We start from the raw sequence: 17586 nt of genomic DNA, 5'->3' as shown, positions 1-17586 counted from the left end.
TTGTAAATAATCTGTAGGGTTGCAGACTGCCGCCAATGCTTTTGATGTAGCTAATTTTAGGTTTATAAACTAATAATATAGATTTGCAATAAGCGTGAGTGTCATGCCAGATGTGGGAGAGCTGGCAAACCTACTACTCCAGACTCTCACGATCTTTAATTGTTTTTGCCTCTAGGGATTACCTCAATTAACTGTGGTGGTTGGTTTTGTTTTATGTTTTTTATCTTGTAAAAACTGTAATTTAAAAAGTCAAGAGGGCACGTTCTTTTCTGCTTTTGAACCTCATAAATTTGGGCTCAGCTGATCATTAGTACCCGATCCTGCGTTCAGAAGCGCACCTGATATTCACACGTCATCGGGTCAGGCGAGCGGGGCGATCGAGGAGCCGCCAGACGACTGCAAGCCGTCCCGTCAGCACAGCCTTAATGATTTGACCGAATTAAAATCTGGGATAGAGTCGCGGTAATTCGTATTCGATGGCGCTTTTCTTTCTGATTTGCCAGGTAGACGCAGGGAACCTAAAACAGTCTATTAGGTTAAGGTATATGGTCCACGGCTTCTCCGGAGATCATAGGCAGTTAGGACCGGAGGCACCACAGGAACTCAGATTGGCACAGATCCTCACTGAGGTTTGCCTGGCAGCCTCCACTGCGACTTATATAACATAGCATGCTAATGTGTGAAAGCTAGATTAAATTAGATTAACTTTTAGAAAATAGAAGCTTAAGTAGACATAATTAGATTTTCTCTAAGACCTCTCCTCTGTGGAGGCATACTGTCATCATATATGAGGAAAGTTCTCTTTATTAATGGATGCAGGTCCTCAGCTGGGCACAGTGTGGGCAGTCGATGTTCCCCACATTCATTTGTCTCAGTATGTGTTTTTATCCTCTTTATCACTAATTATATGTGCAGTCAATGACCGACTGTTGTTTTGTGTAGCTATGTAATAATAAAGATGATTTAAAACTGGGGTTGAAAGTCGTGGTTCTTCCTGCGTAGGTTTGGTTTGCTTTGGGTTTTGGTACCCCCGTGTTGTGGATCATTTGCCGTTGATGGGAATGCTTAGCTGGCTTGGTTGCCTGTCAGTGATCCATACTGCGTACAAAGTCAGTAAGTGTTTTGTTAATATGGCTACCCAGACAGTAAATCACCTTATCTGTTGATTCAGGTATCAGTATGGACCAGGGCTGTGTTTATGTGTGCGTGTGTGTGTGTGTGTGTGTGTGTGCATGTTTGTATATTAGGCTACCAAACGAAATTACTTTAAATGATATTCATGGTAGTGTACAACTCTGATTTTACGTCTGTCAAACTGTGTTAGCTTACCCATTTCAAAACTTATCTTGAAGTGACTCCAGCCTTCGCAGTAACCATCCAGTGTCCCCATATTTTTGTTGACTTGACCACAAGCACATCATGTTTGGTTAATCACTAACCCATCAATTTATTTATAATTGCCATTAAGGTAATTAATTACATGCGCCGGTGGTGAAATTTCATGAATACATGGAATGGCCCCAAGGGCACGTTTGGGGAAAATGGTGTTCGTTTAGCTGTTCTACAAGATATCAGTAACTTTTTGGAGAACAAAGGAATTACTGGGTTTTTTTGTGTTACTCTGTGTGTGCATATAATCCAGGGACGGATTACGGACCGGGCCAGCGGGGCCGCTGCCCAGGGGCCCTTGGGGTTCAGGGGGCCCGTGGGGCCCCTAGCCCAAAACAATTTGCAACGCTTATCAACAATGTATTTTCGTTTGTCTATTTTAGAGGGCCTACATTCTTTGATCCTCTGCCTACAAGGGTCCCTGACCCTATAGAGCCTCTGATGGAAACATGGAGGGAGGGTGTTTGGCTGCCAAGGGCCCTTGAATTGTGGTGGTTGTGGTGGTGGTGCTGGTGGTGGGGGGGGGCCCTCGCGAACGTTTTGCCCAGGGGCCCGCACAACCCATAATCCGTCCCTGATATAATCCAGTGTTGAATTGTGGTTTTTTTTCTGAGCAAATGTACACTTATTATCCAGGTAAATAGCTATAGACTTTTGCACTGTACTGTATTAATATTTTTGCCGTGGTATTTTGGAAATGCCAGACTGACTATGGTTTGTTGACTTGCTGTGTAGGAGTTATGCCCGTACCAGACCAAGCTTCTGACGCAGAAAAGACCACCATGCTGAACCCGGTACTAAACAGCTCTAACGGGGATGCCACAGAGACGGAGACCACCTCTGCTATCTTGGCTTCCGTGAAGGAGCAGGTATGTCTCACCTAAGCGCCCCCTACTGTCCAGGGAGGGGATCCCACGCGGAGAGTGTGCTCATTGGAGCTCTGGCGATGCAGAAAGCGTGCTGCTAATTTAGAAAAGGCTCATTTAAAATGCTAATTTCTCCTCTGTATTCATAATAAGATCATGTATCCTGAGAAGGCATTAACATGTGTTGAAGCTCGGGTTCGGGACGGCTTCTAGCAGCACTCTCACATGGCACTGCAGGGTTAGGTTTGGCTGAACCTCATTTCAGTTTGACGAAAAACACTCAGGAATGCTCTCGTCTCCTGGCCCCAAGCCTCCGGTAGCTGTGCGGGAAGGTGGCAGCGTGGGTCATTTTAATAACACTTGGTGTTACAATGAGGCAGAGATCCTGCAGCACCTCGGGGGCCATGTTGGTCCTTGTGTTGTCATCTGTTAGCATTCATAATAAGCCCACAGGCTTGTTTTAGAACAGGGATACTCAACAGGTGGACTCTTGTCCGCATCCAGATCGAAACACAATTTATTCCGCGTCGTGCAATCAGTTCCCCCCCAAGGAATGTGCAGCCGATGTATCCTTGATATTTGAAGCGGGGCAAGAACGACATCCGGATATTTCTACCCTCCTCTGTACTTCTGTTCTTGAGTATTGTAACTGGTCTTCGGCAATGGAAGATGACGGTACACGAGAACACAAGTACAATCAAGCATGCATATCGAGAAACATCCAAGGATACATCGGTTGCATGCTCGTCAAACGAGACCAATCCCAGGATAAATAATGTAAAAGTGAATACATGCACACTGAAGTTGTTTAAGTGTACTTAAAATGGTATCTATCTCCTAAAGGCTTACATTAAAGTAATTCACTCTGCAATCTCTTTGAGGAGCTGCCTGAGATTTAACCGTTTATGGAATTTTTTCTTGGTTAGCCTACGGGCGACTTCTCCATAAGCCTCACCTCGCTCCCAGCATCACACAGAGCGCTTACTGACTCTCACAATCAGAAAGGCACAGATATTCTGAGATTCTTTGTAGCACTGAGGTAACATCATCCCCCTGATGTAATATACAGGTTCTCAGCGGTGTGGATCGTTGCAAAATGTCGCAGGTGTCACAAGGACTGGCCCGCGCTCCCGCACATTCCGTCTGTCACACATCAGGACCCACATTGTGTGCGACCGTTCATTACCAGCGAGTGCGGCATGATGTCTGTTTTAAACACCCCCTTTCTCCAGACACTGCCCAATCTCTCCTGACAGCTGGCCCCGCGTTGCGTTCAGATATGGGGGTATCGCCGGTGTGTTGACACAGCCCTTTTGTCAATAAATTAGGATACTTTAAAGCCGGGACAGCGGATGCAGTGATTTTCATAACTGGTGCAATAAAAACCAGGACAGCTGATCCAGCAACTCTTTTGACTAGAGTGCAGGGGAGTGTGTGACTTAGTTTGGGTTTGATTAATATAGCTGCGGGTTTGATTAATATGGCTGCGGGTTTGATTAATATGCCTGGGTGTGGCATGAATCAAGATCAGTAGTCCTTGTGATTCTTTTTTTTCAGATTTGCCCCCTGCTTCCACCATAGTTTGTACAGATTGGAGTCAGTAGATATAGCTGAGTAATAGCCTGTACTCTCCCAGCACATGCACTGTGTCTTTGGGCTTCTGTGGGAAGTTAATATTGACGAACTGACTGTTTTGATGGCCAGGCATCCATTACTCTGTGAGCGTGTAGTGCTGCCTGGTGGCCTTTGTCAGGCCGTGGCCCGGTGCTGTGCGGAAGGCAGCTGGGACCTGTCTCCCCTCCGGCTGCCCGCTGTGGTCCTGGGCTCTGCCCGCCCTAATGAAGAAATACCACAGCATAGAATTTCTCTTCTTCATTCCACCGGAGAGCCTGACAAAATATCCATCCATCTTCTGTAACTGGTTATCTACTGCAGATGTGCAATGAGACTGGAGCCTGTACCAGGATATAGAGGAAGAACCTGCGTGGGATACCAGGCCACAACAATAAGAAAATTAATGCGTGCACGCAATTGTAAAAAAAAAATAAAATAAAAAAATTTATACTATGATCTATACTCACAAAATGCATTTTGCGTGCAGATTTTTTTAGCTTGTAATACTATTTTTATTATATGTAGAAATATATATTTTGGATTTCTAACAAGTCACCTGCTGTTAATTTATTATTTTTATATTAACTTGCAGCTGTTTATTTTAAATGCCTTTGTGATAAATTGTCACAGGTTTAATGACCTAAAATGGCCAATTATATGAATCATTTTGATCCGAGTTTATGGCGCTTGAGAAAACAAATGATAATTGAAGCTGCACCATATGTCTTTTTGTTTTTTTTTTTTTTTCTTTGTAATTTTTATGTCTGTCTGTCACCTTGTGTGCTTGCGGTGGTAGTATTTTATTTTTTTGTGACTGGAAGTGTAGCAGCTGCCTAACAGTGACCCTGTGCCATTTTTTGGGGGGGGGGGGGATTCTCCCTATGGCTCACGTGTGATCTTAGGGGTATGAGTGTAATTTTTGGACATTTAAAGGCATTCCTTCCCTACTGATGCTCATCATAACAGCAGCATTCCCTGTACAGCACATGACAGAAGCATTCTGATGACTCTCAGGGCAGAAATGAACAGGCCTTTGACACAACATGTTTCTGAGATACTTTACACCATCTACATCTACACCCCCCCCCAAACACACACACACACTCTGATTCTCAACCACACAGCCTGGATCAGTCTCCAAAGTCTGTTATGTTTTGCATCATTAGATTTATTAGATAATCTCTGTTTTCTTCTTTTCATTTTGGGAAGCCCAATCGCATCTCATTCAAATTCAAACTCTCTGCACTTTTGCGCAACTTAATAACAATTAAGCTGTCTGATTATATCAGTCTCTAACTACAGGTAAGACGATGTCTACTTTACTGTGTCCGTCTGGTCATTTGTATTTTGTATTTTATGTAGCTGTCATAGTAATTATGATTTCCACAAGAAGAGTGATGAAGATTGTGGCAGAATAGAGTATATTTTCTGGTCTAGAATGCCTGAATATGTAGCTGTCATAGTAATTATGATTTTGACAAGAAGAGTGAAGATTTGGCCTGGATATTGTATATTTTCTGCTGTCGAATTTCTGAATATGTGTTTTCAAGGTCAGGATTTGTTTATGTTCAGAGCACTGAAAAATAGCTTAAAAAATGTTTCCTTGTTGTGTCTATACACAACACATGATCATTGTAATTTTATGTTTTTATGCTTTATTCAGTCCTGTGAGTGAAGCACCACTTTACTCTTTCTGCCGATGATTGAACATAGAATAAAGTTTAGGTCTTCCGAGTTCATATCTGAGAGCACGGATACATTTTTCTTCATTGCGCACAAGCGATGACACTCTGCCTCGTGCCGTGCGTGATTCCGGTTCCTCTCCATCCAAACACATATCCGTCGTGAATGATGTGGAAGTGAAGGGCGACGCCGTGGTGCCGGTTCAGAAAGACGTCGGTCAGTGTTGTCAGACTCGTCTCTCGTTCACTTTATTCAGGTCATAACGGTTTTCGGAATTCAGTCACTTCCCCATGAAAGCATATCATGTCTCGCCTTTAACCCAGACCAGTCCTATTATTTTCCAGATTTTTTAGGCCCCCTGTCACTCAGGGGCCTTTGAAATTGTCCTAACTTCCACCCTTGACAGATGGATGGATGGGTGAATGGATGGATGGTTGGATGGATCCATGGATGGACAGTAAAAAACACAGTAAAAAAATACACATCAATACACATTAATAGTAACAATAGTGTTTGTTTCAAAAAGGAGCATGCGGTGCCCTTGGCTGAGTTCCTGACTCAGTAAACAGGAAGGATATGAGCCGTCTATCTGAGCTCTAAGAAGGAAGTGGGAGCCCTTATAGCATGACGTGGCCTCTCCAGGGGCCCTCGTCCGCAGGGAATAATAATAATATCAGCAAAGCTTTGTGTGCACAGTGACGGCTCACATATATTATTTACTGTTTCTCTACAAAGCTGACTTTTTTCCTTCCATCAGAAAGATCACAAGCTTTAGCAGCGAAACCCTAAGTTTCACTGCATTTGCCTGTGAGATGGGTGTCTGGCTCTCTGGAGACCATATCTGCTCATGCTAGCTGCAGGCTGGGCCACTGTGAAGATGGGTTTGGGTCACTGTATAGACGGGGAGCACCAGACATGGGTTTACAATGGTGCCTAAAGGGTGCACGCTCAAATTAAGAATATGCATCCTTAGCTGGAAGTCATTTTTGAGTGACCAGTCATCTACTTGTTATTACTGATTCAAATTCTGTGGCAGGAGAAGCAGTGGGGTAAAAAATTGCACCCCCTTCTGTCAGGGCAGTGAAGTTCAGTCTACACCAAGACAGCAGGTAGATTAATTCCTGAATGCACCCAGAAAGTACCAACTCCAAACGCTGCTCTGCTGTGTGATATAGCAGGATGCAGCCCCTACATGCTATGCAAATCAACACAGACCGTATTCCCTTATAAAACGGATATTATAAAAATGAACATAAACCCTCATTACAGATGTTGTACGCCAATTAATGTTGGCATGCGTGAAATTGCTTAGCAATTACAAGGCTATTTCAAATGTAAAATACAATTTCTTACAGGAGCTAATCACAATAAGTGTGATTTTCTTTAGTATTTTTAAAACCGAGTGCTATTTTACTAGTGACTGATTAAATTTTATGTCTGTCTTTAAACACATCAAAATATTACCGTTCGCCTCCACTGGCTTTATTTCGCTTCAGATTACTGTCTGCTGAACATAAAAACAGTGTGATTATGCGAAAGCCTCTCGGTTTGTATTCTGCCCAGTACGGGTCACTGTTCCGAAGCAGGTCGGATGCTTGGGTTTGTGTTGCTTTATAGCGTTTTTACACCGTTTGCGGAGGAGCCATCATGTTGAGTGTGGAAATTGTGGCTCACCGACAGCATCCTTCAGGGAAAGGTGGCAATATGCGAAGCAGAGGCACAGACGGGGAGATTAGCAGATTCGGGATTATCCCAGTCATTTTCGGGACACCTACCTCTCTCCTGCATTCATACTCGGTGAACTGTTGATGGCACTGTGGCTCAATTGCTAGCACTGTCACCTCACAGATCCAGGATTGGAGCTCTGAATCGTGCCCCTGTGCTTAGGGTTACCATGTTCTTTCCATACTGCGTGGGTTACCTCTACGGAACAGTGCCCCCCACCCCCACCACCTTGTGTTTCTTGGAATCAGTTCCAGGCTCATTGTAACCGTGCACAGCAGGGCAGCAGGACCCACAGACGGTCCATGTTTTTGTTCCCTCCCAGCCCCCTGCCAGACTGTCCACGTTTTTGCTTCCTCACATCTCCTTCAGCCAATGAGTGGACTCTCTGAGGGTCCCCGAGGACCGGATTGGGAAACACTGCCGAACAGGATAAGCACTATAGGTAGATGGATGATTTGGTAATTGACCCGGTACTTCCTAAGGGGTGATCCCATGTTCATTTAAGCAGAATGAATCAATGGAGTGTTGCAGAATAAGAACTGGACTACTGCAGCTTGCTACAATGCACTGGGACATTTGTGATAGACCCAGAGGCCCCAGGAGGTTCTAAACACAGATCTTTGGTAGAAGTAATAGATTTTAAAAGACTCAGTCTACTTGATTTAATCACCCCCACAGTGACTATCTATATCTTGGTCAAAAATCTCCTTGAAGGTATAACAACAAAAAGACTGTGTTATGATCATGACATACTGTTGGTTTTGGAAAATAAGTATCTTTCTTCTTTATTAATCCCTGTGGGGAAATTCTCTTTGCCCCATCTTGGTCACCATGCAGGTGTAAGCTTGGGGGTCACAGCAAATGGGCAGCCAGCTTGTGGAGCCAAAGGGTTATGGACCTTGCTCAAGCACCCACGGTCATGTGACTATTCTGTTAAGGCTCGGCTCCAACCAGCAACTTTCAGCAACTTTCTGATCACAGGTGCAGCGGTTTAGTCTGCTGAGCCGCACACCGCAATCTGAGTGACACAGAAGTCATGAAGTTTAATTCTGATGGCAGTTGAGAAAAAATACTAATTTTCAGCATGTGTGTGTGGCTCAGTGGGTTAGGAAGGTTGCTGTTTTGAATCCCGAAGCCAGTAAACTGATGTCACCATCGGGCCCTTGAACGAGGCCCTTAACTGCCAGTTGCTCCGGACCACTGCACGCTGACTGGCCCTAACCTGCGCCCACCAGTACGTGTCTCATGGAGATCAGGACGACACAGACAAAAAGAAAGCTTGTCCACAGGGATGAGAGAAATATCTCAATTATATAAAACCATGAAAATGCAACTTAGGATATGAATTTTGAATGTATCCCCTTTGGGGATGTGTGATTTGCTTTGTTTATTGACTTGCTTGTCCCTTGGTGTAATCATGCCTGTGTCCTTCTCTGGTTAAGGCACCATAGCTGGAATTGGGAGAGCTGCGGGTTCTGTGTGTTCAGTGGTTCGTCACGCTGACAGGATGTGGCTCGATGTCCGGAAAGCTCGATGGGGGCTGTAACTGGTGCCACTAGCATCGTCGACGGCATCGCCATCTGACACCGTGCCTCAGGGCCCCGCGAGGATCACACCTGCGCTGGAGTGATGAATGTTACCAGTGTCTTTTGTCTCTTGCCCGTCTGTACTGTGTGGTTTCAGGGCCGCTTGGCATTTAGATTTGCTGACATTATGTGAGTCGATGACATCACAGATTAGTTAAGGTGATGATACATGGGGCAATTTTTTGAGCAACGTTGCCATGCGATGTTGCTGACTAATGTCACTCAGGCCCGTTTCCATTGATTTTGGGTAACAAATATTGGAAAAACTTTAATCGACAGTGGGCAACTTTACGAGATCATCCAGATGCAGATGAGTTGCCCTTTGTCTCACCTGGTTGCCGGGCAACATTGCTCAAAAAGTTGCCCTGTGTATCATGGCTCTCAGTCCCGGAAATTCTCCAGGCAGGACATCTGCATTTGCTCCCTTCGCTTATGAATGAAAAGCCTGGGAGCATTGCACGGAAATTAAATCGCAGCATGCGGCATGATGCTTTCACGCATGAATATTTCACTGGTTGCTCTCAGTGTCTTTTTTTTGTGTTTGTTTTTATTTAGCAGATGCTTTTATCCAAAGCAACATTTTTTTTTGAGAAAGCACCGTTACTGAGCAGTTACTGAGTTCTCGGATAGATTGGGGGTTAAAGGCCTTGCTTAACGGCCCGACAGTGAACCCCCTCTGTCCACCTTAGGATTTGAACTGCCGACCTTCTGATCAGAGGTACAACAACGAGCCGGACACCGTTTCCTAGTGCTTCCCCTCTGTTGCATCCTGGTGCCCTGCTACCGCTGGTGGTTTTCAGCTTTAAGGACCGACGGACTCCTTCTAGTGACTCAGCTCTGTGAGGATGGCAGCTGTAGTTCTCTCTTTGCATCCGTTGCGTTCTGATGTTTGACAGGTGAGCTTTTGAGGATCTAATTTTTGGTTGACATTGAGTAAAGCCTCTCTGCATGAGCGTCCTGCGAGGATGAGGGTGTAGGGTGTGAGTTACCTCCTGTGTTTCATCTCTCCTGTATTCATCAACTTCAGGCCCGTCTTTTGGACACTTGGATGTGTCCTTCTTATTTTTAAGCTTCTGGGGACATTTTTTTGGTCCCCACAAGGGGAAAATCAATTTTACAAAAATCTGTGACTGCAGTCAAAAAACTAAAAATGTCAAAAGTTTTCTATTTTGTTTGGCTACTTATGGTTAAGGTTAGAGCTGTGTATCGGTTAAGGTTGTCATAGTTTGGATTAGGGTTTTTCACATAGATATTAATGGACCATCCCCACAATGATATGAATACAAATGTGTGTGTGTGTGCATGTGTGTGTTTGCGTGTGTGTGTGCACGCACATATGTGTGTGTGCTCGTGCATGTGTATGTGCACGTGTGAATGTGTGTTCTTGTGTGTGTGCGTGTGTTTGTGTGTGGAGTTTGCATGTTCTACACACGACACGTCGGTTTCCTCCCGGTACTCTTCCTTCCACCTGCCTTCTAAACACTTTGCTCTTTCTAAACTGGCCGTAGCGAGTGCTTGTGTGTCCCCTGAGTTACACCAGTGATCCAGGGTGAAACACCAGTGATCCAGGGTGAGACACCAGTGATCCAGGGTGTCCCCTACCTTTTGCACTATGTCAACTGTCCTTCCTCCTGATTCTGTACTGGAAATGACTGGCAGATGGAGGGATATTTAATGGATGCTTAGTTTTTTTTAATTGTGTACGGAAGACAACGCAAAAAAATACAGATTTTGTGTTTGCTTTAACAGCTTTTTTTTTGGTTTTTGATTGAGCTCTTGACTGAAACATTTATTTAAATCACATTAAGCTAAACTCAAGGACGCTATCATTTGAATAGTGCTGTGGTGAACTCTGTTTTAATTTAAAACTGTTACAGGTTTGGCTATTCTAATAAAATATGCTCCCTTAATTTAATCCTTTATGAAATTTAAACAAACCCAAATAAATTAATTTTTAGTTGAGTGTCTAAAATTTAATTTATGGCCTGTTTAATTCTTCAAGCTGAAAATTCTTGAGTAATTATTGACTAAATGAAATGCACAAATAGTCAAAACATCCTGTACCTTTAATCAAAGAGGTGAAAATAAGTGTTCTTAATTCTTTTACTCATCGTTTCCCCATTTACTTACACTTAAATTTGTTTCAAAACAATTGAAGTTCTCACCCAGTGTGTTTGGATTGACATGATGTTTGTAATGAATTAAAGCGACGACTCTATCAAAACAAAACAGGAACAGGTAATTAAGAGCTTAGCAAACCATCATTTGAATTTAACAGCATTGCAGAACACCGTCTCTTCCCACAAGGCCAATCTGACAGGGATGTAAAGAAAAGAAATCAAAGAATCAGCGCCCTTCTGGTCCACTAACATTTAGCATATCTTTGCTGCCTGATGAAACCAGATATGTCGAGTTTATGACAATTGTGACTTTTTACTATAGATAGAACACGTCCATTTTCCTCTCTACTGATAGCATTTGACATCTAATTGACCAGGGTCAATTAAGTCATCTCTCTATCTTATTAGAAGAGCTTAATATGTTGGTAAATGTACAGTATTATAAGGCGCTAATCGTGTCCAAACATTTAGACTAGATGTCGATAACCTGCCAAGTCCTTGGGAAAAAAGTGAACAGGGTGACACGGCTCGTGTGACACTGGAACGCATGATAGGAAAACCATGCAAGTCCGTGTTCGCTGACCACTATCCACGCAAATCCTTATAAAACTTTTAACAGTTCACTGATGGCTATTTGTGGTGCTATGAGTGTCTCATTATATTGTTTAGATTTATTTTGTGAAGTATTTTCTGAGACAGTGCATTTTTTCACGCCCCTGAAGTAATCGATTTTTGGAGATGCCTGTTTCTTATTGGATAGCGATGAATTCTGTGTCGTGAACTGATCAATAGCTGGAACATGAAGGTCTGCTTCTTAGTATCAGTATGGAAGTGACTTGTCACATTGTCTCTGTAGTGGTGAAACTGAAAAGCTGTTAGCAGGTTGGATTTCCAAATCCTTAATGGTGTCTGTACTGGAATACCCAAATAGCTTTTAAATGGCCCCCCTCCAGCCCAGTTCTTGCTGGTAAGTAACACACCGAGCCGCACAGATCTTTAGCTAGCTGCGCATCCCTGTATTTCGCTGTCACTTCCTCACTCAGCTGCTCCCCCTCCTGGCCCCAGTGGGGATCGAGATGCCATCAGGCTGACTGCTGTGACGGGGACAACAGGCCAAACCAAGGACCTTAGCAGAGCCGTTCAAGCGGAAACAAAATGCACAGGGTCTTATAACATCTGATTGTTGACTTTTTATTTTGAGACTGATAGACAGCAAAAGTCGCTGCTTGATGTAAAAAAATAAACCACTGCGTCAAACCTTGGGCCACCTTGCTTGCTTTTACTCAGCCTCCTGATTTTCTTTAATATTCTGTTCACCTGGTCTAAGGTATAATTTAATGGGAAATCTAAACTCTGACACCAGAACGTTGTCCTTGAATGGCAAGTCAAGCTTTTTTGTCATTTCAAAATATGCATACTTACGGTGAAACACAGTGGCATTTAAAAATGACTTTACACAGAATGTGTGAAGTTAGACATACAACACAATATTGAATACATAGACAAGTATGCTACAGATATTTATGAAGAAGTATGCATGGTTGTTGTTTTACACTGGGGAGCGTGGGAATTTGTGATCCACCATCAGATTGTTTAAAATGTGTCTTCTGTAGGTACTGTTGGTGTATAGTGGTGTACAGTAGTTTGCTAGTTAGTGCATAGACATCCAGACCTGAGGAATGGAGATGATATTGTGAGATACTACATAGCGAGGAGGGGGGAGGCTCTCCACCAGTCTCTCTCTTGCTGTGCTGTTAATCAGTGTTCTGGGGATTCATTTGCCTGTTTTGGGGGGGGGGGGGGGGGTGGGGTGGGGGGTGCTGGGACTCTGGGGGTAGCGGATGCTGTCCACATTATCCAGAGACTCGTGAATAGAATTTAATTTAAATTTAGTTTTGTTGTCATGCACATGCTCATTATTATTAAACATTTTTGAAGGAAAAAAAAATGAATTACAGATATTGGACTGTGACCAAACACTGATGCATGTCTCACCTAGTTTTTGGTCTCTGTTTAGTATTTTATTTCTGCTTTTTTTCCCACAAACGTTTCTGGCATTTAACTGCACGACAAATATTATCTTGGCTCAAAATCAAATGCATCGAAAGCTGGCTGCTGCGTGCAGCACACAGCCCATTAGCTTGGACACCACTGCTTTGCTTAATCAGTCGTTTCATATTTCCCAAGTTTAAATCACAGAATAATAGCTTTTTCACAGTCCCAAAAAGTTCACCAGACCCACAAAGTTCACTATGTGAGAAGATCATCTTTATTAACTTTTTTTAAGCTCACGGGAGTTTTGCTTACATTACCAACCAATCACATGTCATGGTCCCACCTGCTCTAGTTGATTGGACCCACCTCCTTTACAGTCTGATTGGTTATCTCTCTGAACCAATCATTTTTCGTTCTGGCCTCAGAACATTTTTGTGTAAGTAAAACTCCCACAAGCTTTTTTTTTAAAGAGTGGAACTGCAGTATATCCAGTTGTAGCTGGTTTGTTTAATGAATCAGGTTGCTGTCTGACCTCTGGTTGCTCCATGCTAGTTAGCTTCCACAGCGTCTTCATCACAATATGCAGCTTGATTGCCAGCTCAGACTTGATTTGTGACACTTTCGTCAAACCCCTGACACCAGATTCTCTCATAAATACCTAATTCGCCGAATCACAATGCGAATTAGCAGGACAGAGGAAGGGAGTGAACGATCCCTTTCCAGTCACGAAGATTTGTTATGAAATATAAATCAGGATATCGGTTGTAACGCCTGGCACAAGGAGGGTTTAATAGTCCTTCACAATTTGGGGAATGCATTTGAAATTTTAAACACGTCATATTTCTGAATAATGAGCCATTCAGAGATGGTGTCCTAATCTCCCAAAATCCATGAGGGTCTCCTGAAACGCGGCTTTAAACGAACGGATTTCACTAGCAGGAGTCATTCCGGCAGGCCTTGGCAATCAGTGAATTAATGGTGTTGCTCTTATCCGTGATTATCTCCACTTTTAGGTCAAAGGGAATGTTCCAGAAAACTGAAGTTGGAAAAAAAGGGGTGGGGGGGGGGGGGTGACTGTGAAAATACTGTGAGCTAGTGAGCTAGCATGGGACTGAATAACCAACTAAAGAAAATGTTCACTTTATTCATTTGTTTATTTGCTATTTGCCTTTGACTTGAATAGGTCTCTTATGAGATAGTGTGTTAGTGGGCAGTGTGTGGCTCTGATTGGCTGGTTGTGCCTGTGATCGGCAGGTTGCCGGTTTGAGCCCAGCTTTAGCGGAATAGTCACATCTGTGGGCCCTTGAGTGAGGCCCCGGCTCCATGGGTGCCCCTATGGGTGGTTGCCCTTTGCTGCCAAGCTAGCTGTCACCTACATGTGTGTCTCATAGAGTGCAAGATGGTGTGGATGAAAAAAAATTCCCCACAGGGATCATTACCGCTTCTTACTATTATGTAACTCTTGCTTCAAGGATAACTTCCACTAGCTTCTGATCATTCTTTGGAAGCTCAGCCAACCTGCTCTTATGCCTGTTTGACTCTTTGACAGCTTGCGATATATCATCTGTCCCCCTTGAATACGATTTTGAATGAAAGTGTCTTCAAAATATATACATGCAAATGTGTATCAAAAGCTTAACGCCATTCAAACAGTCATGACTGATGCTCAGGTAGTTCAACAAGTGAGACTGAGATCAGACTGACAACAAGCTCCTTTCTGAACTGAACTCGGATCAGAAGAATGTCTCCATATCTGTATAGCTATATGGTTTATGTGCTAATCACCTCAGAAGATGATTATGTTCATTCACCACCTAGTAATGACTCATTATAGTTTATAAAACTTTTGAGACCGAGCTTCTGAAAAGGGCAACAACCCTGTTTCTTCTTGGTTCTTTTAAAACAATAAATACTGCTTCTTTTCTGAAATGTCTATATAGTGGCTCGTAATAAGATTTGCTATCAGCAGAAAATAATTCCCACGGTCCCCTTCCTTATATTTGCCTGTTTACTTTATATTTCCTGCATAGTAGGGACCAGTTGTCTCATCCTGCTTTGCTGAATTCATTGTAGCCCCAATTCTTTGTTGATACCATTTTTTTTATGAATGTGATCTGAAAAGCCATATAAATGGTGTCTGGCTACTTTGTTGTTGATCACCTTCCCTGCAGTTCCTATAACTGTGCAATCAATTTATTTTTAAAGGTATATCTATTATCAGTAGTAAATTTAACAGCGGCCATGCATATTCCTCAGTAGCATTTTAATTTCAGTAGCAATTTTTGTGTTGTAGTAGTAAAACAGATTATATTACTCTTTCTCAGAAACAAGATGGCAACTTTTAATACAAAGTGCTAATCTCAGTTAATTTGTAGAGACAAAGATATTTCATCTGTTAAGAATGGTTTTCATGATGTTGCTGAGCAGATTCATTCATAAAAACACATACTGTACATTAAGTTAAGAAGTACAGTCTCATGTAAAGGAGCTGACCTTTGACCTCATCGATACTCTGGGGCTTCGTGCTCCTCTGGCGCCCCCTGGATTAAGTAGCCCTCATTCTCCTGACTTTTGTGCAAATACAGTTTCAGAAAAAAAGCCTCTTTTTACACCTCCAATAGAGCGTCCTTCTGAGGCTCAGAAATAGGCTCCGGACGTGCTTGACATTTTTTCCGCGCGTCTCCTCAAGGATGGGGTGTGTTTTAAATGTGTGAATGAATGGGGGGGGCGGGGGGGGGGGGTCAAGCGAAGGCAGTGATGAATCCGAGGAAGTGCGCTTGCAAACATCATGCCCGCTTTCAGATTCCTCAGCCCAGATATGCACCATTCTCTCCTGGTGGAGGACTTCCTGCATGTCCCCTGTCAGCCTCTCAGCGTCTGTCACGTTTTGATACATTCCTTCTTATTGTAATTGTTGTAGCGGCCTTCTGCAGCTGCTTTTCATTGTCCTCAGCCAGAGACCCAATAAGCACGTCCGTGACATGGCTCTCGGCCCGAGTGCCAACAAGGAAGATGTATCTGTAGGATTCGTTTGGCAACTGGAGATAACAGGGCTTCGCTTTTATCAACGGGCCCGGTCTCATGGATTTCCGGGTGTGAGGAAAAGTGGCCCAATAGGATGAAATTAAAGCATAGCATAGGCTGTGCCACACTCCAATGAATATCATTATATTTAAAATATGGGATTAATATAACCTCGTAAAGAAAGCCATAAGATGGGTGTAGACAAGCCTTGACTTCCAGTAACAATAAAGCTGATTGGTTAAGATCTGCTTCAACTTGATTGGAAGGGCCTTGCTTCACTAACTTATAACGCTTGCAAAACCAATGTAGCCAATCACGATTTATGGAGCTATTACTAAAGCAAAGTTAATTATAAAAAAGAATAAAACATATTACTGCCTTTGCATTTTTAGGTTCGCTTCAGGAATGAACTTTGCTAATTAATACAATATATCTGAAAATATAAGAATAACACTGTGCATGTAGCCTTTGTTTTATCGTTGGACCATTTTAAATATTTAAAGAAATTACTATTTGAAAAGGTTATAAAATCTGTTTCAACAGTGCTTTTGATTAAATGCAGCACACTTTTCAAATCATGTTACCACAATGGTCTCATTTTCCAGCTGTGAATGTTCTCTTAATGGCGTAAAATTACAGGTATGTGGAACCCATTAAAACATGCTTAATTGTTCATGACATTTAATGTACTGTGTAAGTCAAGGTACTGTGTAAAACCTAATATAGGTGAAAATTTTGATGGTTACTTATTTGATGAGAGGATAGATAGACAGATAGACAGAGGATGGATAGATAGATAGATAGATAGATAGATAGATAGATAGATAGATAGATAGACTAAATGACTTTTGGATTGTCTGTTATATGAATCCTTCTTGTTTGGATTTTTGAGCGGCTCTGACTAAAATAGTTCTGCGGTGGGGGGGTTCCTGCTGTCAGTCAGAGAATGGTTTGGCCCGCTTATTATTCCTGATTGGCAGTGCTGGGAAGCTCAGTTTCTCCTACGTTAGCCAGGAGGCTTCCACACCTCCTTCCCTGAATGACAGAGCACCCTCAGCTAATGCGTGCGCTTTAACCTGATTTGAACTGTGCGATTCATTCAATCAGGCGCCATTAATTAAGAGCCCAACTGGAACAAAAACGGGCCCAGGCACGGGTCCGCCAGGACCAGGACCGAGAGCCGCGGCGGACCGAGTTGTGACTGGCTTTGATGAATCTCAGCAGCTCTTAATTTGCATCATCTCCATGGATATTTTGCATTCATGCTGCAAAAAGGCCACAATTAGGTATCATTTGCATATTTATAAAGTCCTCTTGCATTTATGATATTGTATTGTTGCTAAATACCTGCACAGAGTTTATTGGAGTTATAAGCACATCATCATCATTATCGCTTGTTAAATTACTTGAACTTTAGGGTGATCTTGGATTGCAGCCTGTTATATTACTCTTTCGTGACAAAGCCTATCATGCCTGATGCCTTGATCATATGAAACGATTACACGCATGTATAATGTTGGAAAATAATCACTGAAATTAGTTTTTTGGCCTTTTCTGTGAATGGATGCTCTACCTGTAGTCTTG

General features: G+C 42.9%; 1 protein-coding gene across 1 annotated transcript in view; it reads left to right on the top strand.

The window, feature by feature from the left end:
* Positions 1-473: 473 nt before the first annotated feature.
* ctnnd2a (catenin (cadherin-associated protein), delta 2a) overlaps positions 474-17586 on the top strand; it is a 227346-nt gene continuing 210233 nt past the window's right edge. Inside the window, exons 1-3 of the mRNA XM_072700081.1 lie at positions 474-629; positions 820-874; positions 2125-2258. Coding sequence (XP_072556182.1) covers positions 477-629; positions 820-874; positions 2125-2258 — 342 coding nt within the window. The 5' untranslated portion in view covers positions 474-476. The remainder of the gene's footprint in view (positions 630-819; positions 875-2124; positions 2259-17586) is intronic.

The sequence above is a fragment of the Paramormyrops kingsleyae genome, chromosome 15, assembly GCF_048594095.1.
Source record: "Paramormyrops kingsleyae isolate MSU_618 chromosome 15, PKINGS_0.4, whole genome shotgun sequence".
Taxonomy (NCBI): domain Eukaryota; kingdom Metazoa; phylum Chordata; class Actinopteri; order Osteoglossiformes; family Mormyridae; genus Paramormyrops; species Paramormyrops kingsleyae.
This window is presented reverse-complemented; position numbering and strand designations above follow the sequence as displayed.